We start from the raw sequence: 25,000 nt of genomic DNA, 5'->3' as shown, positions 1-25,000 counted from the left end.
GCTACAGTATAATATTTAATAAGTCAGAGACTCAGTGCTACAGTATAATATTTAATAAGTCAGAGACTCAGTGCTACAGTATAATATTTAATAAGTCAGAGACTCAGTGCTACAGTATAATATTTAATAAGTCAGAGACTCAGTGCTACAGTATAATATTTAATAAGTCAGAGACTCAGTGCTACAGTATAATATTTAATAAGTCAGAGACTCAGTGCTACAGTATAATATTTAATAAGTCAGAGACTCAGTGCTACAGTATAATATTTAATAAGTCAGAGACTCAGTGCTACAGTATAATATTTAATAAGTCAGAGGCTCAGTGCTACAGTATAATATTTAATAAGTCAGAGACTCAGTGCTACAGTATAATATTTAATAAGTCAGAGACTCAGTGCTACAGTATAATATTTAATAAGTCAGAGACTCAGTGCTACAGTATAATATTTAATAAGTCAGAGACTCAGTGCTACAGTATAATATTTAATAAGTCAGAGACTCAGTGCTACAGTATAATATTTAATAAGTCAGAGACTCAGTGCTACAGTATAATATTTAATAAGTCAGAGACTCAGTGCTACAGTATAATATTTAATAAGTCAGAGGCTCAGTGCTACAGTATAATATTTAATAAGTCAGAGACTCAGTGCTACAGTATAATATTTAATAAGTCAGAGACTCAGTGCTACAGTATAATATGAAGTCAGAGGCTCAGTGTTACAGTATAATATTTAATAAGTCAGAGGCTCAGTGCTACAGTATAATATTTAATAAGTCAGAGACTCAGTGTTACAGTATAATATTTAATAAGTCAGAGACTCAGTGCTACAGTATAATATTTAATAAGTCAGAGACTCAGTGCTACAGTATAATATTTAATAAGTCAGAGACTCAGTGCTACAGTATAATATTTAATAAGTCAGAGACTCAGTGCTACAGTATAATATTTAATAAGTCAGAGACTCAGTGCTACAGTATAATATTTAATAAGTCAGAGACTCAGTGCTACAGTATAATATTTAATAAGTCAGAGACTCAGTGTTACAGTATAATATTTAATAAGTCAGAGACTCAGTGCTACAGTATAATATTTAATAAGTCAGAGACTCAGTGCTACAGTATAATATTTAATAAGTCAGAGACTCAGTGCTACAGTATAATATTTAATAAGTCAGAGACTCAGTGCTACAGTATAATATTTAATAAGTCAGAGACTCAGTGCTACAGTATAATATTTAATAAGTCAGAGACTCAGTGCTACAGTATAATATTTAATAAGTCAGAGACTCAGTGCTACAGTATAATATTTAATAAGTCAGAGACTCAGTGCTACAGTATAATATTTAATAAGTCAGAGGCTCAGTGCTACAGTATCATATTTAATAAGTCAGAGACTCAGTGCTACAGTATAATATTTAATAAGTCAGAGACTCAGTGCTACAGTATAATATTTAATAAGTCAGAGGCTCAGTGCTACAGTATAAATTAATACAGACATATTATGTCTGTATTATGTGACTGATCTACAAATCTCCTCCCGTACTGATTACCTGCTCATTATGCAGATTAGTACATCTGGCAGGATGTGGAGATATGGAACCAGTTTTAGCCTAGCGAGACTATAAACTATAACCATAAACTTCATAACTTTTGACACTTTTTAAACAACTTTATGCCATCATCACTAAGCTGGGCATGAAGCGATACATCGCCAACGTTTGATGGAAATAGCTCGACGCATTATTTGTAGATCGTCTATTTGAGGCGAAGAGATTTGGTGTAGACTAGAGGGACAACACGACCCCATGGGAGACCATGAAGTATATAGGGTTCAAACGGTAAAGCCTTATTTCATACTGCAAAACTATGTTTATCTGTCGTATAGTCACTTAATCATTTAGCTATTTTTTTTTTTACTTATTATGACATGCTGAGAATAGGGACACCAGGTTGAAAATGACTTGACCCATTTTGGGTGGGAACCCATTTTGGTGTTATAGCGTCATGTTATGCTTTAGCTATTGAAAAATAGCAGATCTACAAGCTCATAGCGCGCCACCGAGTGGCGCGCTACGAGCTTGTAGGTCTGCTATTTTGGAAAAATCGAAGAACGACTGACATAGAAACATAGCTTTTCCAGACTTTAACCAAATCTACTCATATTGATCTGGGGTTGCAAAGTAAATAAAAGCAACATATTCTATATTTTTTTCCAGGAAATGACCCGTACAACTTTGGAAGGACGACGCTGGGGAATCTTCAGAGAGGGTAATTAATTAATAATTACACTACTAATAACATTAACTATTAGCTAATAGCATTTTGTGGACCTGTAACATGTGAGAGTTAGCAGAGGTTTTGTCTTTGTAATATTATATTTAATATTTTTTAGGAACGTGTGGCTCCACTTAGACCCCTTTGTCCACCTGGGTTGAACCGGTTCAGTTCTGTTTATGTTCTATTGATCCAGTTCAGAGCGTTTACACTGACCATGAATCTGTTTTAGAACCCTATATACTAAAAGTTGGTTCAGAACTGAAAACCAAGAAAATGTCCGTCTGCTCCGTGAAAGCACCAAAGGGTCCAAGAATCTAGAACGGAACCGGTTCTGGAGCAACATTTAGTTTTTCGCCGGAAAATAAACCAGTTCTAGCCCATTTTGGACGGGACCCCCTTTTGGTGTTGGCATTATGTTATGCTTTAGCTATTGAAAAATAGCAGATCTAAAAGCTCATAGCTTGTAGGTCTGCTATTTTTTTTAAATCGAATAGCGACTGACATAGAAACATAGCTTTATCAGAAAACTGTCAGGATGTAGAAGAACATTTTTAGAATCTGATCTCAGGTCAGAATGGAAAACTGTCAGGATGTAGAAGACATTTATAGAATCTGATCTCAGGTCAGAATGGGCTAGAGCCGCATTTATTTTTGTCGGAACAATTGTTTTCACTGCTGACTGTGTGTGTGTGTGTGTGTGTGTGTGTGTGTGTGTGTGTGTGTGTGTGTCTGTGTCTGTGTGTGTGCGTGTGTGTGTGTGTGTGTGTGTGTGTGTGTGTGTGTGTGTGCGCGTGTGTGTGTGTGTGTGCGTGTGCGTGTAGGAACAACCTGCTGTGGCTCCACACGGTGTTTGCCGTGCTGTACTTGGTGCTGACGGTGGTTCTGCTCAGACACCACACCTCCACCATGAGAGGCATGCAGCACAGCGACGCGGTGAGTACACTACAGTACGGTACGGTACAGTACGGTACAGTACGGTACGGTATAGTACAGTACGGTACGGTACGGTACGGTACAGTACGGTACGGTATAGTACAGTACGGTACGGTACGGTACGGTACAGTACGGTACGGTATAGTACAGTACGGTACGGTACGGTACGGTACAGTACGGTACGGTATAGTACAGTACGGTACGGTACGGTATAGTACAGTACGGTACGGTACGGTACGGTACAGTACGGTACGGTATAGTACAGTACGGTACGGTACAGTACGGTACAGTACGGTACGGTATAGTACAGTACGGTACGGTACGGTACGGTACAGTACGGTACGGTATAGTACAGTACGGTACGGTACGGTACGGTACAGTACGGTACGGTATAGTACAGTACGGTACGGTACGGTACGGTACAGTACGGTACGGTATAGTACAGTACGGTACGGTACGGTATAGTACAGTACGGTACGGTACGGTACGGTACAGTACGGTACGGTATAGTACAGTACGGTACGGTACAGTACGGTACAGTACGGTACGGTATAGTACAGTACGGTACGGTACGGTACGGTACAGTACGGTACGGTATAGTACAGTACGGTACGGTACGGTACGGTACAGTACGGTACGGTATAGTACAGTACGGTACGGTACGGTACGGTACAGTACGGTACGGTACGGTACGGTACGGTACGGTACGGTACGGTATAGTACAGTACGGTACGGTACGGTACGGTACGGTAGCCTGGTTAATAAACCAGACCGAATCAGCTGTTGGCAAAAAAAAATTGCCTACCGGCGGATTTCGGTCTGGAGAAGCTCAATTTTACGCCCATTTCCTACACCAGAGAATGTGGGCGCCCAATAGGGACACGGTATGCAATATGGGCGGGCTTTGGTACAGTGACGTTCAATGCTTGAGACCTTTGACTGACAGTAGCTCTGACCAATTGCGTCAAAGAGAAAATGTTTCCCTGGAAATGAAATCCAAGCTGAGCCTCCCCAGACTAATATCCCGCGGATCCGTGCGATATTAGTCTGGTTTATTAACCAGGCTAACGGTACGGTACGGTACGGTACAGTACAGTGTGAGTGAGTCACAGCGTCCACTGTCATTTCACTGACACTTCTGACATCCAGTCAGCAAAAAGGTGTGGTGTTGTAACGAGACAGACAATAATATGTACAGTACTGTATGTGTTTACACTTTTATTGTACTTTTTTTTTATGGCCTTGCAAAGAAGGGGCGAGCCGCCGCCTAGAACACTTTGTCCCGCATGTCCTGTGTCTGTCCCTATGTCCTGTGTCTGTCCCTATGTCCTGTGTCTGTCCCTATGTCCTGTGTCTGTCCGTATGTCCTGTGTCTGTCCCTATGTCCTGTGTCTGTCCCTATGTCCTGTGTCTGTCCCTATGTCCTGTGTCTGTCCGTATGTCCTGTGTCTGTCCCTATGTCCTGTGGTACAGTTAGCATCGTTCTCTACTGTACTGACCCTAGAGGGCCTGGGGTACAGTTAGGTGTTGTAGCAAAAATGTGACAGATAATGGAATGTAATTATCTGAGTTGTGACACAAGGTGTCACAAGGTGTACCATCGTATAAGGGTATGTGCATGCATAATGTGAGTTTAACCTTGTTTAATGCAATCGTATACGTAGGACTTTTCTGTTTGGATGTAGGGGCTGGAAGTAGGCGTTCTGTTTGGATGTATGGGCTGAAAGTAGGCGTTCTGTTTGGATGTAGGGGCTGAAAGTAGGACTTTTCTGTTTGGATGTAGGGGCTGAAAGTAGGCGTTCTGTTTGGATGTAGGGGCTGAAAGTAGGCGTTCTGTTTGGATGTAGGGGCTGAAAGTAGGCGTTCTGTTTGGATGTAGGGGCTGAAAGTAGGCGTTCTGTTTGGATGTAGGGGCTGAAAGTAGGACTTTTCTGTTTGGATGTAGAGGCTGAAAGTAGGCGTTCTGTTTGGATGTAGGGGCTGAAAGTAGGCGTTCTGTTTGGATGTAGGGGCTGAAAGTAGGTGTTCTGTTTGGATGTAGAGGCTGAAAGTAGGCGTTCTGATTGGATGTAGGGGCTGAAAGTAGGCGTTCTGATTGGATGTAGGGGCTGAAAGTAGGCGTTCTGTTTGGATGTAGAGGCTGAAAGTAGGCGTTCTGTTTGGATGTAGGGGCTGAAAGTAGGCGTTCTGTTTGGATGTAGAGGCTGAAAGTAGGCGTTCTGTTTGGATGTAGGGGCTGAAAGTAGGCGTTCTGATTGGATGTAGGGGCTGAAAGTAGGCGTTCTGATTGGATGTAGGGGCTGAAAGTAGGTGTTCTGTTTGGATGTAGAGGCTGAAAGTAGGCGTTCTGTTTGGATGTAGGGGCTGAAAGTAGGCGTTCTGTTTGGATGTAGGGGCTGAAAGTAGGCGTTCTGTTTGGATGTAGGGGCTGAAAGTAGGCGTTCTGTTTGGATGTAGGGGCTGAAAGTAGGCGTTCTGTTTGGATGTAGGGGCTGAAAGTAGGCGTTCTGTTTGGATGTAGGGGCTGAAAGTAGGCGTTCTGTTTGGATGTAGGGGCTGAAAGTAGGACTTTTCTGTTTGGATGTAGGGGCTGAAAGTAGGCGTTCTGTTTGGATGTAGGGGCTGAAAGTAGGCGTTCTGTTTGGATGTAGGGGCTGAAAGTAGGACTTTTCTGTTTGGATGTAGGGGCTGAAAGTAGGACTTTTCTGTTTGGATGTAGGGGCTGAAAGTAGGCGTTCTGTTTGGATGTAGGGGCTGAAAGTAGGACTTTTCTGTTTGGATGTAGGGGCTGAAAGTAGGCGTTCTGATTGGATGTAGGGGCTGAAAGTAGGCGTTCTGTTTGGATGTAGGGGCTGAAAGTAGGCGTTCTGTTTGGATGTAGGGGCTGAAAGTAGGCGTTCTGTTTGGATGTAGGGGCTGGAAGTAGGCGTTCTGTTTGGATGTATGGGCTGAAAGTAGGCGTTCTGTTTGGATGTAGGGGCTGAAAGTAGGCGTTCTGTTTGGATGTAGGGGCTGAAAGTAGGCGTTCTGATTGGATGTAGGGGCTGAAAGTAGGCATTCTGATTGGATGTAGGGGCTGAAAGTAGGCGTTCCTGCATAACTTCTTGTAGATCTGCTACTTTTTATCCGTTGTCGTTACCCTTGTAGTATGATCAAATAGGGTGTTATTTTACCAAGACTGTGTCCTTGCAGACCAGGAACACCTTGTTCTGTCCTGTCCTCACCCTGTCCTGTCCTGTCCTCACCCTGTTCTGTCCTGTCCTCACCCTGTCCTGTCCTGTCCTCACCCTGTTCTGTCCTGTCCTCACCCTGTTCTGTCCTGTCCTCACCTTGTTCTGTCCTGTCCTGTCCTCACCCTGTTCTGTCCTGTCCTCACCCTGTTCTGTCCTGTCCTCACCCTGTTCTGTCCTGTCCTCACCCTGTTCTGTCCTGTCCTCACCCTGTTCTGTCCTGTCCTCACCCTGTTCTGTCCTGTCCTCACCTTGTTCTGTCCTGTCCTGTCCTCACCCTGTTCTGTCCTGTCCTCACCCTGTCCTGTCCTGTCCTCACCCTGTTCTGTCCTGTCCTCACCCTGTTCTGTCCTGTCCTCACCCTGTTCTGTCCTGTCCTCACCCTGTTCTGTCCTGTCCTCACCTTGTTCTGTCCTGTCCTGTCCTCACCCTGTTCTGTCCTGTCCTGTCCTCACCCTGTTCTGTCCTGTCCTCACCCTGTCCTGTCCTGTCCTGTCCTGTCCTGTCCTGTCCTGTCCTGTCCTCACCCTGTTCTGTCCTGTCCTCACCCTGTTCTGTCCTGTCCTCACCCTGTTCTGTCCTGTCCTGTCCTGTCCTGTCCTCACCCTGTTCTGTCCTGTCCTCACCCTGTTCTGTCCTGTCCTCACCCTGTTCTGTCCTGTCCTGTCCTCACCCTGTTCTGTCCTGTCCTCACCCTGTCCTGTCCTGTCCTCACCCTGTTCTGTCCTGTCCTCACCCTGTCCTGTCCTGTCCTGTCCTGTCCTGTCCTCACCCTGTTCTGTCCTGTCCTCACCCTGTTCTGTCCTGTCCTCACCCTGTCCTGTCCTGTCCTCACCCTGTTCTGTCCTGTCCTCACCCTGTCCTGTCCTGTCCTCACCCTGTTCTGTCCTGTCCTCACCCTGTTCTGTCCTGTCCTCACCCTGTTCTGTTCTGTCCTCACCCTGTTCTGTCCTGTCCTCACCCTGTCCTGTCCTGTCCTCACCCTGTTCTGTCCTGTCCTCACCCTGTCCTGTCCTGTCCTCACCCTGTTCTGTCCTGTCCTCACCCTGTTCTGTCCTGTCCTCACCCTGTTCTGTCCTGTCCTCACCCTGTTCTGTCCTGTCCTCACCCTGTTCTGTCCTGTCCTCACCTTGTTCTGTCCTGTCCTCACCCTGTCCTGTCCTCACCCTGTCCTGTCCTGTCCTGTCCTCACCCTGTCCTGTCCTGTCCTCACCCTGTTCTGTCCTGTCCTCACCCTGTTCTGTCCTGTCCTCACCCTGTCCTGTCCTGTCCTCACCCTGTTCTGTCCTGTCCTCACCCTGTTCTGTCCTGTCCTCACCCTGTTCTGTCCTGTCCTCACCCTGTTCTGTCCTGTCCTCACCCTGTCCTGTCCTGTCCTGTCCTCACCCTGTTCTGTCCTGTCCTCACCCTGTCCTGTCCTGTCCTCACCTTGTTCTGTCCTGTCCTCACCCTGTTCTGTCCTGTCCTCACCCTGTTCTGTCCTGTCCTCACCCTGTTCTGTCCTGTCCTCACCCTGTTCTGTCCTGTCCTCACCCTGTTCTGTCCTGTCCTCACCCTGTCCTGTCCTGTCCTCACCCTGTTCTGTCCTGTCCTCACCCTGTTCTGTCCTGTCCTCACCCTGTTCTGTCCTGTCCTCACCCTGTTCTGTCCTGTCCTCACCCTGTTCTGTCCTGTCCTCACCCTGTTCTGTCCTGTCCTCACCCTGTTCTGTCCTGTCCTCACCCTGTTCTGTCCTGTCCTCACCCTGTTCTGTCCTGTCCTCACCCTGTTCTGTCCTGTCCTCACCCTGTTCTGTCCTGTCCTCACCCTGTCCTGTCCTGTCCTCACCCTGTTCTGTCCTGTCCTCACCCTGTTCTGTCCTGTCCTCACCCTGTTCTGTCCTGTCCTCACCCTGTCCTGTCCTGTCCTCACCCTGTTCTGTCCTGTCCTCACCTTGTTCTGTCCTGTCCTCACCCTGTTCTGTCCTGTCCTCACCCTGTTCTGTCCTGTCCTCACCCTGTTCTGTCCTGTCCTCACCCTGTTCTGTCCTGTCCTCACCCTGTTCTGTCCTGTCCTCACCCTGTTCTGTCCTGTCCTGTCCTCACCCTGTCCTGTCCTGTCCTCACCCTGTTCTGTCCTGTCCTGTCCTGTCCTCACCCTGTTCTGTCCTGTCCTCACCCTGTTCTGTCCTGTCCTCACCCTGTTCTGTCCTGTCCTCACCCTGTTCTGTCCTGTCCTCACCCTGTTCTGTCCTGTCCTCACCCTGTCCTGTCCTGTCCTCACCCTGTCCTGTCCTGTCCTCACCCTGTTCTGTCCTGTCCTCACCCTGTTCTGTCCTGTCCTCACCCTGTTCTGTCCTGTCCTCACCCTGTTCTGTCCTGTCCTTGCAGACCAGGAACACCTTGTTCGTGTGTTCAGTCCCTAAGGAAGCCACAGAGGAGGCTGTGAAGACTCATTTCATGTGAGTACAAACAACACTTTATACACTATATATACAGTATACTATATATATATATATATATATATATATATATATATATATATATATATATATATATTAAGGCTGTCAAAAATAACGCGTTAATGGCATTAATCAATTGCGTTAATTAATTGCGTTAAAATATTTAACGCAATTAACACATGTTAGTGTTCCCCCTAACATGCGCCCGTGCGCGCGGCTCAGGAACGTCCAGAGCATAACAAATCTGTCACTGTGTAGCACACAGTCATGATTGAACAACACCAGAGAGATAGCTTGTGTATTGTAGTTTGGTTGCAAAGTGGTTTGATTCTGTAACTCTGTTGCGTTACTTTGTCTGCCTAGCAAAGCCCCATTAGGCTACACTGCACACACACACACACACACACACACACTACTAGTGTTAGCTATCAGCGCGCTGCAAGAATCACTCGGGTCCGTCGCAACTTGTGGACATTTTGAAAATGCCGTTAATGTTTGTCCGGCTGGTTTCGTTTTGTCCTACGCGATTACGTGAATCAGCATGGCTGCGCCAGCAGTAGGCTATTACCAAAACAAACACATGGTACTTTTGTGTCGCACATGGAAAGCAACTGAAAACGACCATGGATATATTAAAGACAGTTCCCCTGTGCTGCTGTGCACAGCAGAGATATAATGCACAACTCCAGGTACGAACCAAAACACTGACTGAAGCTGATTCACGACTAACTATCTCTTCTCCAGACTAGTCCTGCAGTCCCGCAATGAAGGAGAGACAATCTCGCCTCTCACTACAGTCCACTACAATGCCATTCTACCCTTAAAACCTACATTTATATGTTATTCAATAATTACTTTAGCGCAAAATATAGGCTTTTCTAAACCAAGCCCTGTTTCCAAAAATGCTTATGTGCCATTATTGTATTTTGTGAATTTCAATTAACTATAGTCTACAGTTTAACCCATTGCTTCTCAGCTATTTTAATTTCAAGGACCCCCAAATTAAATTTTATTATGATTTTCATCTCTGGACTGGGACCCCAGTCTCCATTCATCCATACATCCATCTTCAACTGCTTATCCCTAGTCGGGTCGCGGGGGCAACAGCTCCACCAGAGTGTTCCAGACTTCCCTCTCCAGAGCAACATTAGTGACTTCCTCCTGGGGGACCGCAGTCTACATGGCCAAAAGCCAGTGTTGATTTAACTCAAAGTGTAGGCTAGGCCTACAAATGCTCACATCACATCATGGCTATACTAAATGCCTTAGAAAACAATTCAAAAACGAATGTATATCCGCTTTCTGTCATTTATATTTCCATTTCCACAACAATAAACAGGAAAACATGGCATATTTGGACATAGTTCGAATGGTGATTAATCATGATTAAATTAATTTTGAAGCTGTGATTAATCTGATTAATTTTTTTAATCATTTGACAGCCCTAATATATATATATATATATATATAGTTACACCACAGCCGTATACAGTTACACATATTAATTATTAATACATGTTTGTATTGTCTACAGGGAGGCCTATCCAACATGTTTAGTGTGTATTAATACATGTATGTATTGTCTACAGGGAGGCCTATCCAACATGTTTAGTGTGTATTAATACATGTATGTATTGTCTACAGGGAGGCCTATCCAACATGTTTAGTGTGTATTAATACATGTATGTATTGTCTACAGGGAGGCCTATCCAACATGTTTAGTGTGTATTAATACATGTATGTATTGTCTACAGGGAGGCCTATCCAACATGTTTAGTGTGTATTCATACATGTATGTATTGTCTACAGGGAGGCCTATCCAACATGTTTAGTGTGTATTAATACATGTTTGTATTGTCTACAGGGAGGCCTATCCAACATGTTTAGTGTGTATTAATACATGTATGTATTGTCTACAGGGAGGCCTATCCAACATGTTTAGTGTGTATTAATACATGTATGTATTGTCTACAGGGAGGCCTATCCAACATGTTTAGTGTGTATTAATACATGTATGTATTGTCTACAGGGAGGCCTATCCAACATGTTTAGTGTGTATTAATACATGTATGTATTGTCTACAGGGAGGCCTATCCAACATGTTTAGTGTGTATTAATACATGTATGTATTGTCTACAGGGAGGCCTATCCAACATGTTTAGTGTGTATTAATACATGTATGTATTGTCTACAGGGAGGCCTATCCAACATGTTTAGTGTGTATTCATACATGTATGTATTGTCTACAGGGAGGCCTATCCAACATGTTTAGTGTGTATTCATACATGTATGTATTGTCTACAGGGAGGCCTATCCAACATGTTTAGTGTGTATTAATACATGTATGTATTGTCTACAGGGAGGCCTATCCAACATGTTTAGTGTGTATTAATACATGTATGTATTGTCTACAGGGAGGCCTATCCAACATGTTTAGTGTGTATTAATACATGTATGTATTGTCTACAGGGAGGCCTATCCAACATGTTTAGTGTGTATTAATACATGTATGTATTGTCTACAGGGAGGCCTATCCAACATGTTTAGTGTGTATTAATACATGTATGTATTGTCTACAGGGAGGCCTATCCAACATGTTTAGTGTGTATTAATACATGTATGTATTGTCTACAGGGAGGCCTATCCAACATGTTTAGTGTGTATTAATACATGTTTGTATTGTCTACAGGGAGGCCTATCCAACATGTTTAGTGTGTATTAATACATGTATGTATTGTCTACAGGGAGGCCTATCCAACATGTTTAGTGTGTATTAATACATGTATGTATTGTCTACAGGGAGGCCTATCCAACATGTTTAGTGTGTATTAATACATGTATGTATTGTCTACAGGGAGGCCTATCCAACATGTTTAGTGTGTATTAATACATGTATGTATTGTCTACAGGGAGGCCTATCCAACATGTTTAGTGTGTATTAATACATGTATGTATTGTCTACAGGGAGGCCTATCCAACATGTTTAGTGTGTATTAATACATGTATGTATTGTCTACAGGGAGGCCTATCCAACATGTTTAGTGTGTATTAATACATGTATGTATTGTCTACAGGGAGGCCTATCCAACATGTTTAGTGTGTATTAATACATGTATGTATTGTCTACAGGGAGGCCTATCCAACATGTTTAGTGTGTATTAATACATGTATGTATTGTCTACAGGGAGGCCTATCCAACATGTTTAGTGTGTATTAATACATGTATGTATTGTCTACAGGGAGGCCTATCCAACATGTTTAGTGTGTATTAATACATGTATGTATTGTCTACAGGGAGGCCTATCCAACATGTTTAGTGTGTATTAATACATGTATGTATTGTCTACAGGGAGGCCTATCCAACATGTTTAGTGTGTATTAATACATGTATGTATTGTCTACAGGGAGGCCTATCCAACATGTTTAGTGTGTATTAATACATGTATGTATTGTCTACAGGGAGGCCTATCCAACATGTTTAGTGTGTATTAATACATGTATGTATTGTCTACAGGGAGGCCTATCCAACATGTTTAGTGTGTATTAATACATGTTTGTATTGTCTACAGGGAGGCCTATCCAACATGTTTAGTGTGTATTAATACATGTATGTATTGTCTACAGGGAGGCCTATCCAACATGTTTAGTGTGTATTAATACATGTATGTATTGTCTACAGGGAGGCCTATCCAACATGTTTAGTGTGTATTAATACATGTTTGTATTGTCTACAGGGAGGCCTATCCAACATGTTTAGTGTGTATTAATACATGTATGTATTGTCTACAGGGAGGCCTATCCAACATGTTTAGTGTGTATTAATACATGTATGTATTGTCTACAGGGAGGCCTATCCAACATGTTTAGTGTGTATTAATACATGTATGTATTGTCTACAGGGAGGCCTATCCAACATGTTTAGTGTGTATTAATACATGTATGTATTGTCTACAGGGAGGCCTATCCAACATGTTTAGTGTGTATTAATACATGTTTGTATTGTCTACAGGGAGGCCTATCCAACATGTTTAGTGTGTATTAATACATGTATGTATTGTCTACAGGGAGGCCTATCCAACATGTTTAGTGTGTATTAATACATGTATGTATTGTCTACAGGGAGGCCTATCCAACATGTTTAGTGTGTATTAATACATGTATGTATTGTCTACAGGGAGGCCTATCCAACATGTTTAGTGTGTATTAATACATGTTTGTATTGTCTACAGGGAGGCCTATCCAACATGTTTAGTGTGTATTAATACATGTATGTATTGTCTACAGGGAGGCCTATCCAACATGTTTAGTGTGTATTAATACATGTATGTATTGTCTACAGGGAGGCCTATCCAACATGTTTAGTGTGTATTAATACATGTATGTATTGTCTACAGGGAGGCCTATCCAACATGTTTAGTGTGTATTAATACATGTATGTATTGTCTACAGGGAGGCCTATCCAACATGTTTAGTGTGTATTAATACATGTATGTATTGTCTACAGGGAGGCCTATCCAACATGTTTAGTGTGTATTAATACATGTATGTATTGTCTACAGGGAGGCCTATCCAACATGTTTAGTGTGTATTAATACATGTATGTATTGTCTACAGGGAGGCCTATCCAACATGTTTAGTGTGTATTAATACATGTATGTATTGTCTACAGGGAGGCCTATCCAACATGTTTAGTGTGTATTAATACATGTATGTATTGTCTACAGGGAGGCCTATCCAACATGTTTAGTGTGTATTAATACATGTATGTATTGTCTACAGGGAGGCCTATCCAACATGTTTAGTGTGTATTAATACATGTATGTATTGTCTACAGGGAGGCCTATCCAACATGTTTAGTGTGTATTAATACATGTATGTATTGTCTACAGGGAGGCCTATCCAACATGTTTAGTGTGTATTAATACATGTATGTATTGTCTACAGGGAGGCCTATCCAACATGTTTAGTGTGTATTAATACATGTATGTATTGTCTACAGGGAGGCCTATCCAACATGTTTAGTGTGTATTAATACATGTATGTATTGTCTACAGGGAGGCCTATCCAACATGTTTAGTGTGTATTAATACATGTATGTATTGTCTACAGGGAGGCCTATCCAACATGTTTAGTGTGTATTAATACATGTTTGTATTGTCTACAGGGAGGCCTATCCAACATGTTTAGTGTGTATTAATACATGTATGTATTGTCTACAGGGAGGCCTATCCAACATGTTTAGTGTGTATTAATACATGTATGTATTGTCTACAGGGAGGCCTATCCAACATGTTTAGTGTGTATTAATACATGTATGTATTGTCTACAGGGAGGCCTATCCAACATGTTTAGTGTGTATTAATACATGTTTGTATTGTCTACAGGGAGGCCTATCCAACATGTTTAGTGTGTATTAATACATGTATGTATTGTCTACAGGGAGGCCTATCCAACATGTTTAGTGTGTATTAATACATGTATGTATTGTCTACAGGGAGGCCTATCCAACATGTTTAGTGTGTATTAATACATGTATGTATTGTCTACAGGGAGGCCTATCCAACATGTTTAGTGTGTATTAATACATGTATGTATTGTCTACAGGGAGGCCTATCCAACATGTTTAGTGTGTATTAATACATGTTTGTATTGTCTACAGGGAGGCCTATCCAACATGTTTAGTGTGTATTAATACATGTTTGTATTGTCTACAGGGAGGCCTATCCAACATGTTTAGTGTGTATTAATACATGTATGTATTGTCTACAGGGAGGCCTATCCAACATGTTTAGTGTGTATTAATACATGTATGTATTGTCTACAGGGAGGCCTATCCAACATGTTTAGTGTGTATTAATACATGTATGTATTGTCTACAGGGAGGCCTATCCAACATGTTTAGTGTGTATTAATACATGTATGTATTGTCTACAGGGAGGCCTATCCAACATGTTTAGTGTGTATTAATACATGTATGTATTGTCTACAGGGAGGCCTATCCAACATGTTTAGTGTGTATTAATACATGTATGTATTGTCTACAGGGAGGCCTATCCAACATGTTTAGTGTGTATTAATACATGTATGTATTGTCTACAGGGAGGCCTATCCAACATGTTTAGTGTGTATTAATACATGTATGTATTGTCTACAGGGAGGCCTATCCAACATGTTTAGTGTGTATTAATACATGTATGTATTGTCTACAGGGAGGCCTATCCAACATGTTTAGTGTGTATTAATACATGTATGTATTGTCTACAGGGAGGCCTATCCAACATGTTTAGTGTGTATTAATACATGTATGTATTGTCTACAGGGAGGCCTATCCAACATGTTTAGTGTGTATTAATACATGTATGTATTGTCTACAGGGAGGCCTATCCAACATGTTTAGTGTGTATTAATACATGTATGTATTGTCTACAGGGAGGCCTATCCAACATGTTTAGGGTGTATTAATACATGTATGTATTGTCTACAGGGAGGCCTATCCAACATGTCAGGTACATGACGTGAACCTGGCGTACGACGTGGACAAACTCATGCAGCTGGACAAGGAGAGGTGAGCTTGTAGATCTGCTATTTTTCAATAGCTAAATTATAACATAATAATGCTAACACCAAAAGGGGTTCCCGCCCCAAGATGGGTTAATCAATTGATACAATGATCAATGGAATAGAAGACAGATCAGCGATAGTCCCAGCCCTATAGCTGCCTCGTGGTGCTGATAATCGGGTCGTTCCTTTCCCCGTCCGCAGGACGCGAGCCAGGAAGAACCTGCGCTACTACGAGCGGGTTCTGGAGAGGACGGGGACTCGCTCCATGTTCGACCCCCGTCTGTTTGGTCACCTGTGTTGGTGTAACTCCAGAGGACACAGCCAGCAGGTGAGACAGATGTCTGTTTATTTGGTCACCTGTGTTGGTGTAACTCCAGAGGACACAGCCAGCAGGTGAGACAGATGTCTGTTTATTTGGTCACCTGTGTTGGTCTAACTCCAGAGGACACAGCCAGCAGGTGAGACAGATGTCTGTTTATTTGGTCACCTGTGTTGGTGTAACTCCAGAGGACACAGCCAGCAGGTGAGACAGATGTCTGTTTATTTGGTCACCTGTGTTGGTCTAACTCCAGAGGACACAGCCAGCAGGTGAGACAGATGTTTGTTTATTTGGTCACCTGTGTTGGTGTAACTCCAGAGGACACAGCCAGCAGGTGAGACAGATGTTTGTTTGGTCACCTGTGTTGGTGTAACTCCAGAGGACACAGCCAGCAGGTGAGACAGATGTCTGTGTGGTCACCTGTGTTGGTGTAACTCCAGAGGACACAGCCAGCAGGTGAGACAGATGTCTGTTTGGTCACCTGTGTTGGTGTAACTCCAGAGGACACAGCCAGCAGGTGAGACAGATGTCTGTGTGGTCACCTGTGTTGGTGTAACTCCAGAGGACACAGCCAGCAGGTGAGACAGATGTTAGTTTGGTCACCTGTGTTGGTGTAACTCCAGAGGACACAGCCAGCAGGTGAGACAGATGTTTGTTTGGTCACCTGTGTTGGTGTAACTCCAGAGGACACAGCCAGCAGGTGAGACAGATGTTAGTTGACTAGTTGCCTAGTTTACTAGTCGACTAGTTGTTTAACCCATTCTGACCTGAGATCAGATTCATACGAGGTTTACACTGGACACACACTGGTCTGATTAACCCATTCTGACCTGAGATCAGATTCTAAAAATGTCAGTCGTTCTTCGATTTTTCAAAAATAGCAGACCTACAAGCTTGTAGCGCGCCACTCGGTGGCGCGCTATGAGCTTGTAGATCTGCTATTTTTCAATAGCTAAAGCATAACATGATGCTAACACCAAAATGGGTTCCCGTTCAGAATGGGTTAACTACCTATTATGTTTTTTTCTTCTTTTTTGTAAGACATATTTGCACATTGAAAAACTGTACATTGGTGACTATCTATAATCCAGCTGATCTAGAGGCATAAAAAAATATATATATTTGGAGGGAAAATACTTTTAAGAAGTAGTGCATATAGCAGATCTACAAGCCCACAAACATGGCCGTGCTGTGAGCTTGTACATCTAATATTTTCATTAGTTTGGAGTTGGACGTGGGGAGACATGATCTGCAATACCATACTCTGTGTGTGTGTGTGTGTGTGTGTGTGTGTGTGTGTGCGTGTGTGTGTGTGTGTGTGTGCGTGCGTGCGTGCAGGTGGATGCTATAGACTACTACAGTAATCAGGAGAATTGTCTCATCGAGGAGGTGAGCAGGCAGAAGGAACTGGTGCCACAGCGCCCCCTAGGGATGGCCTTTGTCACAATGCAGTCTGAGGCCATGGCCACCTTGTGAGTTCAGCTTTTGTTTCTGTGTGTGTGTGTGTGTGTGTGTGTGTGTGTGTGTGTGTGTGTGTGTGTGTGTGTGTGTGTGTGTGTGTGTGTGTGTTGAAAACGGAGACATATCTGGGATACTTTGACCATAACATTTAACTTCTGTCAATAAGAAAATTATAATGTTTTAAGTGATACTGAAAACACATGATGCTAGAAGAGGTTTATCATGTTCTAGGTGATTGAATCAGCTCTTGATAGAAGTATTAAAGACCACTCTACAAAAAGTGGTATATACCGCTTTGAAAGCGGCAAAATCTTTGCCGCACATAGTCTTTACTATGTGCGGGGCGGCGGTGGCTCAGGGGTAGAGTGACCGTACGGGAACCGCAGGGTTCCCGGTTCGATCCCTGTGGGCTCCCCCAGAGTTAGTGTCAAAGTGTCCTTGAGCAAGACACTGAACCCCTAATTGCTCCCGATGTGCTAGTTGGTGCATTGCATGGTTTCCTCCGCCATCCGTGTATGAATGTGTGTGTGAATGGGTGAATGTAATGCACAATCTATGTAAAGGTGTGTGAATGTGTGTGTGAATGGGTGAATGTAATGCACAATCTATGTAAAGGTGTGTGGATATGTGTGTGAATGGGTGAATGTAATGCACAATCTATGTAAAGGTGTGTGAATGTGTGTGTGAATGGGTGAATGTAATGCACAATCTATGTAAAGGTGTGTGAATGTGTGTGTGAGTGTGTGAATGTAATGCACAATCTATGTAAAGGTGTGTGAATGTGTGTGTGAATGGGTGAATGTAATGCACAATCTCTGTAAGGGCCCATTCATACTCCTATTTTAGAGCCGAATAAAAGTCGGTTCGGCTCTGTAGAGGTTAGGAGGGGAGGGGGGGGGGGGGGGGGGGGGGGTACCGTCCTGAAGTCGGCTCTTCAGTGCTACTGAAAATTTCTGACAAGCCGAAATCATTTCGGCACTACAGCGCCGAAACAGCGGTAAAATAGTATGAATCGGCCCTTAAGCGCCTTGGATAAAGGCGCTATATAAATGCACCATTTTCACAACGATTCCTGAACTTGGCCGTAACCACATAAACCCTATTATACTTGATCGGCGTCTGTCCTCGACGCCCTCATTTATTTCCCCTGTTCGCCTAAAATCGGCCAATCTGTCGAAGCTCACAACACATCGCGACGTGACGTGTTGTGAGCTTGTAGTAGATGGACAATTTTCGCCGAAGGTTCGGCAGTTATGACAAGACCAGAATATGGACGCTGCTGCATGGGGTTCATGTGGTTAACGGCTGAACGGTTTTTAACCCCTCGCAGCATTCTGAGAGACTTCAACGCCCTGAAGGGAGACGACGGCGCCGGGGGGGCGGCCATGCGCTGCTGCCTCCGCAGAGAGCCGCAGCCTTCCTCCAACAGCTCCGACCTGAAGGTCAGCGACTGGAGAGTCAGCTACGCTCCTCACCCCAAGAACATGTTCTGGTAGGTTCTGCTGCTCCTCACCCCAAGAACATGTTCTGGTAGGTTATGCTGCTCCTCACCCCAAGAACATGTTCTGGTACGTTATGCTGCTCACCCCAAGAACATGTTCTGGTAGGTTCTGCTGCTCCTCACCCCAAGAACATGTTCTGGTACGTTATGCTGCTCCTCACCCCAAGAACATGTTCTGGTAGGTCCTATCTGCTCCTCACCCCAAGAACATGTTCTGGTAGGTCCTATCTGCTCCTCACCCCAAGAACATGTTCTGGTAAGTTCTGCTGCTCCTCACCCCGAGAACATGTTCTGGTACGTTATGCTGCTCCTCACCCCAAGAACATGTTCTGGTAGGTTCTGCTGCTCCTCACCCCAAGAACATGTTCTGGTACGTTATGCTGCTCCTCACCCCAAGAACATGTTCTGGTAGGTTCTGCTGCTCCTCACCCCAAGAACATGTTCTGGTAGGTTCTGCTGCTCCTCACCCCAAGAACATGTTCTGGTAGGTCCTATCTGCTGCTCACCCCAAGAACATGTTCTGGTACGTTCTGCTGCTCCTCACCCCAAGAACATGTTCTGGTACGTTCTGCTGCTCCTCACCCCAAGAACATGTTCTGGTACGTTATGCTGCTCCTCACCCCAAGAACATTTTCTGGTACGTTCTGCTGCTCCTCACCCCAATAACATGTTCTGGTAGGTCCTATCTGCTGCTCACCCCAAGAACATGTTCTGGTACGTTCTGCTGCTCCTCACCCCAAGAACATGTTCTGGTACGTTCTGCTGCTCCTCACCCCAAGAACATGTTCTGGTACGTTATGCTGCTCCTCACCCCAAGAACATGTTCTGGTACGTTATGCTGCTCCTCACCCCAAGAACATGTTCTGGTAGGTTCTGCTGCTCCTCACCCCAAGAACATGTTCTGGTATGTTATGCTGCTCCTCACCCCAAGAACATGTTCTGGTAGGTCCTATCTGTTCCTCACCCCAAGAACATGTTCTGGTACGTTATGCTCCTCACCCCAAGAACATGTTCTGGTAGGTTCTGCTGCTCCTCACCCCAAGAACATGTTCTGGTAGGTCCTATCTGCTCTTCACCCCAAGAACATGTTCTGGTACGTTATGCTGCTGCCCACCCCAAGAACATGTTCTGGTACGTTCTGCTACTCACCCCAAGAACATGTTCTGGTAGGTTCTGCTGCTCCTCACCCCAAGAACATGTTCTGGTACGTTCTGCTACTCACCCCAAGAACATGTTCTGGTAGGTCCTATCTGCTCCTCACCCCAAGAACATGTTCTGGTAGGTTCTGACACCACCTCACCCCAAGAACATGTTCTGGTATGTTATGCTCCTCACCCCAAGAACATGTTCTGGTAGGTCCTATCTGCTCCTCACCCCAAGAACATGTTCTGGTAGGTCCTATCTGCTCCTCACCCCAAGAACATGTTCTGGTAGGTCCTATCTGCTCCTCACCCCAAGAACATGTTCTGGTACGTTGTGCTGCTCCTCACCCCAAGAACATGTTCTGGTACGTTATGCTCCTCACCCCAAGAACATGTTCTGGTACGTTATGCTGCTCCTCACCCCAAGAACATGTTCTGGTAAGTTCTTACACCACCTCACCCCAAGAACATGTTCTGGTACGTTATGCTGCTCCTCACCCCAAGAACATGTTCTGGTACGTTATGCTCCTCACCCCAAGAACATGTTCTGGTATGTTATGCTCCTCCTCACCCCAAGAACATGTTCTGGTATGTTATGCTCCTCCTCACCCCAAGAACATGTTCTGGTACGTTATGCTCCTCCTCACCCCGAGAACATGTTCTGGTAGGTTCTGCTGCTCCTCACCCCAAGAACATGTTCTGGTACGTTCTGCTGCTCCTCACCCCAAGAACATGTTCTGGTACGTTATGCTGCTCCTCACCCCAAGAACATGTTCTGGTAGGTTCTGCTGCTCCTCACCCCAAGAACATGTTCTGGTAGGTTCTGCTGCTCCTCACCCCAAGAACATGTTCTGGTACGTTATGCTGTTCCTCACCCCAAGAACATTTTCTGGTACGTTCTGCTGCTCCTCACCCCAAGAACATGTTCTGGTACGTTCTGCTGCTCCTCACCCCAAGAACATGTTCTGGTACGTTATGCTGCTCCTCACCCCAAGAACATGTTCTGGTACGTTATGCTCCTCCTCACCCCAAGAACATGTTCTGGTATGTTATGCTCCACCTCACCCCAAGAACATGTTCTGGGGTGTTCTCGGTACAGTACCTTTCAACACATCTAGTTCAGTATTAGCATCCTAGTTATGTAATCTATGCATCTACTGTATGCCTACGATCCCTCTGCTCACATACTGTACGTAGATCATATAACACACTCTTGGCTCCCTAACTGGAATAAAGTCTCCGTTGCATTCAGAGATCTGCAGACTGTATTCATAATAAACTAATAATGTAATAATAAACATTCAGAGATCGGCAGACTCTGTATTAATAATAAACTAATAATGTAATTATAAACATTCAGAGATCGGCAGACTCTGCTACTGTAGTCTGAAATACCCTGTCCTTCGATCCCTCTTCCACTTCCTATCGATAGATGCCAGTATAAGATGCAGACATTATATTGTTTACTCATGAGTTTAAAATATATTTCTTTAGACTTGTGTTTTTTCTTGACAGATGTACAGAATGTTATTTAGATAGCATGTTGTTTAGACAGATTTGACCTGTTTTATTTGTATTGCATTGTTTATTACACGTTATTCCAGTTTCATACTCATTTTCATACTCATTGTAAAACAGTCACACTTCTGTGACTGTTTTCCCTTGTGGTTTATTGACTAGGGTTCTCATTTCTCAGATCTCACACCTTGCTCTGCATAAATACCTGCATTTTAACTTGTAACACTGTTGTGTATGACTCTCCCTCTCTGTCTCTCTCATGCACAACCTGTCCAGAGTAATATAGCAAGAGAGTGGCGACACTAGCGTTGACTCCCATTGTAACAACGGAAGTGCTCATGGGATAGTTCCAATGTTTGTAACTATAGCCCATAGGCACCCCGCTTTGTCTCAATGGGATAGTTCCAATGTTTGGAACTATAGCCCATAGGCACCCGCTTTGCGGAGAGATCAAAGCGTGTCGCTACTCTCCTACTCCACACTCTGAACCTCTCAGTCCAGGGTGTTGCAGTATAACTCTTCCCCTCCCTCAGGGACAACCTCTCGGTGCAAGGTGTTACAGTATAACTCTTCCCCTCCTTCAGGGACAACCTCTCAGTCCAGGGTGTTACAGTTTAACTCTTCCCCTCCTTCAGGGACAACCTTTCAGTCCAGGGTGTTACAGTATAACTCTTCCCCTGCCTCAGGGACAACCTCTCGGTGCAGGGTGTTACATTATAACTCTTCCCCTCCTTCAGGGACAACCTCTTGGTACAGGGTGTTACATTATAACTCTTCCCCTCCCTCAGGGACAACCTGTCGGTGCAGGGTGCTCGCTGGTGGGTGCGTTGCCTCCTGCTCAACTTCTGCCTGTTCTTCCTGCTGACCTTCCTCACCACGCCCTCCATCATCATCAGCACCATGGACAAGTTCAACGTCACCAAGCCCATCTATTACCTCAACGTGAGTGAAAAAAAATAAGTCTCTCCTCTCTTGAAAGTAGCTGATCTGGGGCACGGTGGCACAGTTGGTAGTGCTGTCGCCTCACAGCTAGAAGGTCCTGGGTTCGATTCCCGCTCGGGGCGCTGTGGGTGCTGGCGGCGTGTTTCCTCCTCCGCGTCATCAGTGCCCATACCCGAAGGCGGGGTTGGCGAAAGGGCCTTTCTGTGTGGAGTTTGCATGTTCTCCCCGTGTCCCCTAGGGTAGATACCCTCACAAAAACATGCAGTAATCCTGGTCTCTAAACTGCCTCCCCCTGGCCAGCCGGGGCGCCTGATGGAGGGGAAAGGAACTGGTTGGAATTACGTGTTCCTTCCACGCGCTACGTCCAACCAGGGAAACTTCCCCCTGTCAGGTGTAAAGGAGCAACTTGGACACTCAGGCATGAAGGAAGCGTGAGTTCAAGTCCGTTGCTCTCCCCTTGTCCCCCATATATGGGGACTAGGTTGGTCTCCCCTTGTCCCCCATATATGGGGACTAGGTTGGTCTCCCCTTGTCCCCCATATATGGGGACTAGGTTGGTCTCCCCATGTCCCCCATATATGGGGACTAGGTTGCTCTCCCCTTGTCCCCCATATATGGGGACTAGGTTGGTCTCCCCTTGTCCCCCATATATGGGGACTAGGCTGGTCTCCCCTTGTCCCCCATATATGGGGACTAGGTTGGTCTCCCCTTGTCCCCCATATATGGGGACTAGGTTGGTCTCCCCTTGTCCCCCATATATGGGGACTAGGTTGGTCTCCCCTTGTCCCCCATATATGGGGACTAGGTTGGTCTCCCCTTGTCCCCCATATATGGGGACTAGGTTGGCGGAGGGTGTGTAGAGCCCAGGATCACATTAGATGATTGACACAGGGGTGAAAAATGGGTTACAAAATCGTGGGATAAAAATGATAGGAAAGTAGCTGATCTGTAAGCTCACAGCACGTCGTAGGTGATGAAAATAAAACTAAAAAATAAACAGTTAATGAAGCTTATGGCACATTATAATATATATCCCATGCCTACAGTTAGTTAGTTATATTTATTTGGGGGGGATAACGTTTGCAAGATGATTCTTCACAGCCCAAAGAATGCAAGGTATAGACCATAAAACTAATTACTTATAGCTGCTGGATCATGGAACGTGGCTTTTTATGTGTATCAAACGACAACGCGCCACGTAGAGAGACTGTGCCTGTCAGAGAGGTCTCATTAATTAATTAGGTGTCTGAATCAGGATTATTGTTAATTGCATCCCCATGTGGGGCTTTAGCAGGGCCAGGCTGGACATTGTCATAAATGTCACGTGGCAAGACTAACTGTTCAGGAGAGGAGAAAAGGTGTTTTAATCCATAAATGAGTTAATATCATACTACAGCATGTCTGAAATACATGAGTTAATATCATACTACAGCATGTCTGAAATACATGAGTTAATATCATACTACAGCATGTCTGAAATACATGAGTTAATATCATACTACAGCATGTCTGAAATACATGAGTTAATATCATACTACAGCATGTCTGAAATAAATGAGTTAATATCATACTACAGCATGTCTGAAATAAATGAGTTAATATCATACTACAGCATGTCTGAAATAAATGAGTTAATATCATACTACAGCATGTCTGAAATAAATGAGTTAATATCATACTACAGCATGTCTGAAATACATGAGTTAATATCATACTACAGCATGTCTGAAATAAATGAGTTAATATCATACTACAGCATGTCTGAAATAAATGAGTTAATATCATACTACAGCATGTCTGAAATAAATGAGTTAATATCATACTACAGCATGTCTGAAATACATGAGTTAATATCATACTACAGCATGTCTGAAATAAATGAGTTAATATCATACTACAGCATGTCTGAAATAAATGAGTTAATATCATACTACAGCATGTCTGAAATAAATGAGTTAATAGCATACTACAGCATGTCTGGAATAAATGAGTTAATATCATACTACAGCATGTCTGAAATAAATGAGTTAATATCATACTACAGCATGTCTGAAATACATGAGTTAATATCATACTACAGCATGTCTGAAATAAATGAGTTAATATCATACTACAGCATGTCTGAAATACATGAGTTAATATCATACTACAGCATGTCTGAAATAAATGAGTTAATATCATACTACAGCATGTCTGAAATACATGAGTTAATAGCATACTACAGCATGTCTGAAATAAATGAGTTAATAGCATACTACAGCATGTCTGAAATAAATGAGTTAATATCATACTACAGCATGTCTGAAATAAATGAGTTAATATCATACTACAGCATGTCTGAAATAAATGAGTTAATATCATACTACAGCATGTCTGAAATAAATGAGTTAATATCATACTACAGCATGTCTGAAATAAATGAGTTAATATCATACTACAGCATGTCTGAAATAAATTAGTTAATAGCATACTACAGCATGTCTGAAATAAATGAGTTAATATCATACTACAGCATGTCTGAAATAAATGAGTTAATATCATACTACAGCATGTCTGAAATACATGAGTTAATAGCATACTACAGCATGTCTGAAATACATGAGTTAATATCATACTACAGCATGTCTGAAATAAATGAGTTAATATCATACTACAGCATGTCTGAAATAAATGAGT

General features: G+C 43.7%; 1 protein-coding gene across 2 annotated transcripts in view; it reads left to right on the top strand.

Annotated features, from left to right (window-relative positions):
• The window catches only part of tmem63a (transmembrane protein 63A), a 66,792-nt gene that overhangs the window by 13,111 nt on the left and 28,681 nt on the right, over positions 1 to 25,000 (top strand). For both annotated transcript variants that reach the window (XM_083789970.1, XM_083789969.1), the window contains exons 6-13: positions 2,217 to 2,268; positions 3,099 to 3,210; positions 8,810 to 8,880; positions 15,365 to 15,445; positions 15,643 to 15,769; positions 17,099 to 17,232; positions 18,552 to 18,713; positions 22,171 to 22,324. In XM_083789970.1, coding sequence (XP_083646096.1) covers positions 2,217 to 2,268; positions 3,099 to 3,210; positions 8,810 to 8,880; positions 15,365 to 15,445; positions 15,643 to 15,769; positions 17,099 to 17,232; positions 18,552 to 18,713; positions 22,171 to 22,324 — 893 coding nt within the window. The remainder of the gene's footprint in view (positions 1 to 2,216; positions 2,269 to 3,098; positions 3,211 to 8,809; positions 8,881 to 15,364; positions 15,446 to 15,642; positions 15,770 to 17,098; positions 17,233 to 18,551; positions 18,714 to 22,170; positions 22,325 to 25,000) is intronic.

The sequence above is a fragment of the Protomyctophum parallelum genome (genome assembly GCF_964188405.1).
Source record: "Protomyctophum parallelum genome assembly, chromosome: 19".
Taxonomy (NCBI): domain Eukaryota; kingdom Metazoa; phylum Chordata; class Actinopteri; order Myctophiformes; family Myctophidae; genus Protomyctophum; species Protomyctophum parallelum.
Note: the sequence above shows the minus strand (reverse complement) of the source record. Positions and strands in the feature narration are given on the sequence as shown.